Raw genomic sequence first — 5,301 nt, forward strand, 5'->3', positions numbered from 1 at the left:
CTCGCGGGCTCGTCCCAGCGGGCGAGGGCGGGACGGGGCGTCCCCTGCCTGAGCGCGCGTGCAGGGTCCCAGGGCCGTCGCTGCCCTGCCCGGCGTCGTGAGCAGGGGCAGGGGGCGGTTGGGGACCCCGCGCCCTCTGCACGCCCTCTGCGGGGCCTGGGCTGGGAGGGCAGGGCGGGCTCAGGGACCTCCGCCCGCACCTGTTTCGGGGCTGATGGAAACAGCAGAACTTGGGAACCCAGGGAGCAGGAGGTCTGAGGAGGTGGGACTCCGCCGGGGACAGAGGGCCGTGCGAGCTGGCCCTGCCTGAGGGCCCCCGGCGCGGACACAGCTTCAGGAGGCGGGAATGGGTCCGACGGCGACAGCAGCGCCTCAGGGCTGGCATCTGGCGGGGCCAGCCTGGTCTCCCGTCCCGGAGTGCCAGCGCCTGCCCACAGGGAGCCTTTCCCCTGGGCGCGGAAGGCTCGTGTGTCTTAGGGAAGAGCCAGCGCTCGCCACTGACCACTGACCACTGACGTCTCACACTCAGGTCCGCTCCTCCCACCCCTCCCTGGCGGGGCTCACCTGGGCACTGCGGCCGCTCTAGGATGACGCTGTGAGGACCCCTGCTTGCTGACCATGAGGGAGACAGACCGGGAGGCTGTGGCAACAGCCGTGCAGAGGGTTGCTGGGATGCTCCAGCGCCCTGACCAGCTGGACAAAGTGGAACAGTATCGCAGAAGGGAGGCTCGGAAGAAGGCTTCTGTGGAGGCCAGACTGAAGGTAGGAGCTGGGGGATCAAGGTTCCCTGCTTCACCCCCTGGGGTGGGGCAGTTCCCGCCCACGCCCACGGTGTATCACAGTCAGGGTCACTGAGAACGGGAAGATTGGAGACGCGGAACATCTCACTTGTGGAACAGTGTAGACGGGGACTGTGGGAAGCTGCTTGTTTACACCGTCCGCATCGGGGTCCAGCCTGCAGTGGGTGTGAGCGTGCGCCGGGAGAAAGCCGGTCTTTTTCGAGGCATGCTATGGTTGGGCTGGCTTTCAGCCTGCAGAGGAGAGGTGAAGTTTCATTAAACATGCACGTTCAGTATAATCATAAAACATCAGCATCACCCGTGGCTGCCGTGTGGCAGAACTGTTTTGGGGATTGATGAGGACCCTCTGCAGAAAGGTTGTTCTCGCACTGCCGGGCAGTGAGCTCATTGCTTCCCTGAAAGCGTGTTTGTGCCGGTGACACCAGGTCTGAAGAGGCAAGGCCTTCCAGGTACCCGTGGAGTTTAGGAACACTGAACATGGGGGTGTAGGCTTGCTGCCTTGTCTCGTCTTTCCTTTGCTGCCCACCTTCTGCAGCCCTTCTGTGGCTTCTCCCTTCTCACGCACAGCTTGCTGGGTCGTCCAGCATCCCATGGCGTGAATCCAAATCCCGAACTGTGCTGTCCAGTGTTGGGCTGCGGCCAGAGCTGAGTCTGGTTCTGGCCGGACAGCGACAGTCCCCACCCTGAGCAGATGCAGAAGTCCTGACAGTGCTCTCCACCTGGGTGAGGTCTTCAAGGACTAAAGGTGCCCAGGGAAGATGGGGGAGGGGATGCCTTTCCAAAGGTCACGTTTAAGGGGAGGCCATAGGCCGTAAGGTTGGGTGAGAAGTATCACATTTTCCCTCAGAGCTGACAGTGCATCATCGTATTTCAAGGCACGGTGGAAAGGAAAACGTGCTTGGTGATCAGTCTGGGATAGGTCATGCCACCCCAGCTCTCCTGAACTTGGCCCTGGGGGGACGTGTTTACCAGGAGGCAGTGAGAGCTGCCCGCCGCTCACCACAGCGTCTCCCTAGGCCGCCATCCAGTCGCAGCTGGACGGGGTGCGCACGGGCCTGAGCCAGCTGCACAGTGCACTGAGTGACGTCGGGGACATCCAGCAGTCACTGGCTGCTGTCAGCAGGGACTGGAGGCAGAGTATCAGTGCCGTCGAGAGCCTCCGGGATGTGAGGGACGCCGTGGCTCAGCACAGCCAACTCGCCGCCGCCGTGGAGAACCTCAAGAACATCTTTTCCGGTGAGTGGCAGCAGCTCGTGGGCATGGCCTCGGGTGTCTATTCCTAGGACCCGCTGAGGGCTCTGGCCACATGGAGGCAGCCCCGGCTTCTCGCCAGCACGCGTGCTAGGCCGTGCTCAGCGCAGTTAGCTGTGGGTGTGGGCATGGCCAGTCGAGCACATGAAGGCTGGCAGGACGGCCAAGCGGACGCTGCATGGGAAGGGTCCTGGTGCGCTCTGCTCCCGTGCTGCGCGTGCAGGAGGAGGAAAGCCCTGGCTCTGCTCAGGCTGAGCTGTGCTCTGTGCAGGGGCAGCCCTGCGTACGGGTTGGGGAGTGGGCCCCGGGTCCTGGCAGAAGCGGGGAGCAGCCGTTCCCAGGTCGGAGGACCAGGTGGGCGGGGCTCACCAGGCAGGCGCAGACTGCCTCTGGTGGCAGAGGCCCTAGGAGCGGGAAGTGCGGACTGGCTGTCTCCAAGGTAGTGCCCAGTACTGCACAGCACCCAGTACCCCCTGGGCACCATCTTCCTGCACTGGTGTTCACACAATCCCATCACATGTGCAGTACCCCTCATCTCCATGTCCAGAGCCCAACACGCTTTCAGCCCAGTACTCTGTCAGTCACCAGTATCAGTCACGCCCTAGTAGAAACCGTGGCGTGCTCTGCCCTGTCTCTGGGTTTCACGAATCCTTTCTGTCCTTTCCCATGTCGCCGAGACCTATGTCCCCACTCTGGCTCTCTCCTGCTTGCACCCCACACAGCTTGGCTCTGTCCCCACCTCTGCAATACCAGCTGCTGTTGTGCTTGGTCACAGTCTGCCCAGCTGCCCACCATGTGCCCCCAGCCTGCCTCAGTGACCTGTGTCCTGCTCAGCCCTTGCTCTGGCTCTTCTGTGACTGTGGCATGGTTGTGCACCGTTGCTTTGTGACATACCAGGCAAAACGAGGCCCAACCGTGGGGGCTGTGGTCCGAGCACAGACACTGTGGCACTGCAGATGCACGGAGGGTGCTCAGGAAGGGGCTTCTGGAGACCATGACACCCGTTGCTGGAATGGAGCCCTGCATCCGAGCCTCCCTCAGGACCCTCGCCAGTGTCTCTGTGCGGGTAGTCCTGCTCCTACAGCTTTCCTGTGGACAACCGCCTTTCCTTTCAGTCTTGTAGAACCCACACCTGATGAGCAGGGCTACATCACTGGGCTTAGCCTACTCACAGTGATGGCAAATAGCTTTCTCTCCTTGCTGAGCAAAGGATTCTACCTTGTATGTGTGTCTTTGGCTGGTAGGAGATTTTCGGTGGGAAGGTATGGTTGGTTTTCATCAGATATTTCTCTTTCCAGTAAGTCAGTCATTCTGTGTACACAGTGTCCCCTCATTTTTTTATTGTGACGAAATATTCATGACAAAATTTGCCATCTTAATGACTTCCTTTAATTGCCAAAGGGCACTTGTGCTTGTTAGAGTCAGAGAGAGAGTGGGAGAAAGCACCCCAATGGGACATGGTCAAAGCAGTCTCTTCTCCGTTTCTCCGTCAGGCTGTTCGGCATTCGTGCACATATGCCAGCCATACTTTTCAAGCCTTTAGGCTGGGACTTGAACTGCCACTAGCCACGTGGGGGCCGATTGCCTTCATCCCTTGGCTACAAGCAGCCCACCGAGGCCCTGAGTCTGTAGTTAGGTGCCTCCGTAGTGAGTGCAGCCCCCGTCTGTCTCCAGCCCTCGTCCTCGTGTAGGAGGAAGCTCTGTCCCAGCAAGCCGGTTCTCCATCCCCTTTCCCTCACCCCAGCTCTGATTCTGTAAGGTGCTCTACAGAATGTGGGGTTAAATGTTCGAAGTTACAGTGTTACCAGCTCTTAGACTAGTTACTATTTTCTAAAGTGTTAGTCTCTTAAACCTTGGGAAAAGCAAAAGGTCGAATGAAAGAGCTGAGCTGTAGTGGTAACTGATTGTATAATCGCTCACTTAGTTACCTTTATGAGCTCCTCACTTCTTCCCAGGCTTCAAGTTACATCCTCAGGGTCTCACGTGGACCTGCTAGACTCTGAGCATGCTTTGCAGGACAGGTCTAGCGTCTCCCTTACCTACGGGACCATAGGTGAGTCTTCATTTCTCACAGTGCGGGATGACAGTTCTATGGGAGTAGGCTTTTGGTCGACACTGTCTTTTGGCATCTCAAGTACTTCAACCTTCTGGCCCCCTGAGTGTTCTATGAGAAACCTGGTGATCTTGGGCAGAGTCCCCACTTTCAGAATTCTCACTATTGTCTTTCAGAAGCCTGATTATTTTGTGTCTTAGTGTGGGTCTGCTTAAGTTCCTTATTTGGAATTTGTTGAGCTTCCGAGATGTTTGTGCTTACATTTCAATTAAATTTGGGGTGTTTTCAGCCATTCTTCTGCCCCTTTCTTCTTTTGGAATCCCACTTTGCATGGGTCGGTCTGCTTCGTGGTACTTGCCAAGCCCCTGGTGCCTTGTTCGCTTTCGGTCTTGCTTTACTTCCCCGGTGTTTGGTGATTCCACTGTGCTGTCTCCACACCCGCTGGTTTTCCTCCACACTCAGAGCTGCCTGAGACCCTCCAGTGCACCTCCACCTCAGCACGGGACTTCCCAGGTCTGCATTTTCTTTCTGGTTCCTTTTCAGGTTTTCTGTCTGTTGTAATTTCCATTGTTTCATGCATCATTTCCTTTACTTTCTGGACACCTTTCCTTAGTTCTTTGTTTATCTTCTTTGTTTTTTTTTTTTGTTTTTAGGAAAGGTATGCTCATGGGGATGGGGGGTGGCCATGCTGCAATCCCTTCTCCTCTGTTTTTCTCCTGGGACTTTGGGCAGGCACACACACACACCTGGTATGAATTTCAAGCCACCCGTTTCCGGTGTTGAGCTGTGTTGGCTGTGTGGAATCCGGCATGCTAACCCCGTGCCACTTGCTGGCCCTTCTTTGGGCATCTTTAAGACTATCATTTTAAAGGCTTTGTCTGGCAGATATGCCGTCAGGACTTTTTCAGGGACAGACTTTATTGTTTCATTTTTTTCCCTATATTTTTCTTTATATGCCTGTGATTATTTGTTGTCATTGAAAATTAGACATTTGAATCTAATAATGTATCTCTGGAAATCAGATTCCTCCCCCTTCTCCAGGTTACGCTGAGTTGTGTTTTTGTTTTGTTTTGCTTTTAGGTTTATTTACTTCTTACATGAGGAAGACAGACCTGAGAGAGAAAAACACATTCCTGGGGGGGTCTCATGTCTCAGCCACCGCAGATTGCCGTGTGGTTTCAGCCTTGGGGGGTAGTG

The 5,301-nt window shown here is 56.2% G+C and overlaps 1 protein-coding gene across 1 annotated transcript in view; it reads left to right on the forward strand.

Annotated features, from left to right (window-relative positions):
* Nucleotides 1-133: 133 nt before the first annotated feature.
* The window catches only part of EXOC3 (exocyst complex component 3), a 22,986-nt gene continuing 17,818 nt past the window's right edge, over nucleotides 134-5,301 (forward strand). Inside the window, exons 1-3 of the mRNA XM_006140112.3 lie at nucleotides 134-262; nucleotides 530-762; nucleotides 1,817-2,036. Coding sequence (XP_006140174.1) covers nucleotides 619-762; nucleotides 1,817-2,036 — 364 coding nt within the window. The 5' untranslated portion in view covers nucleotides 134-262; nucleotides 530-618. The remainder of the gene's footprint in view (nucleotides 263-529; nucleotides 763-1,816; nucleotides 2,037-5,301) is intronic.

The sequence above is a fragment of the Tupaia chinensis genome, unplaced genomic scaffold, assembly GCF_000334495.1.
Source record: "Tupaia chinensis unplaced genomic scaffold, TupChi_1.0 Scaffold000020_1, whole genome shotgun sequence".
In the NCBI taxonomy this organism is placed as follows: Eukaryota; Metazoa; Chordata; class Mammalia; order Scandentia; family Tupaiidae; genus Tupaia; species Tupaia belangeri.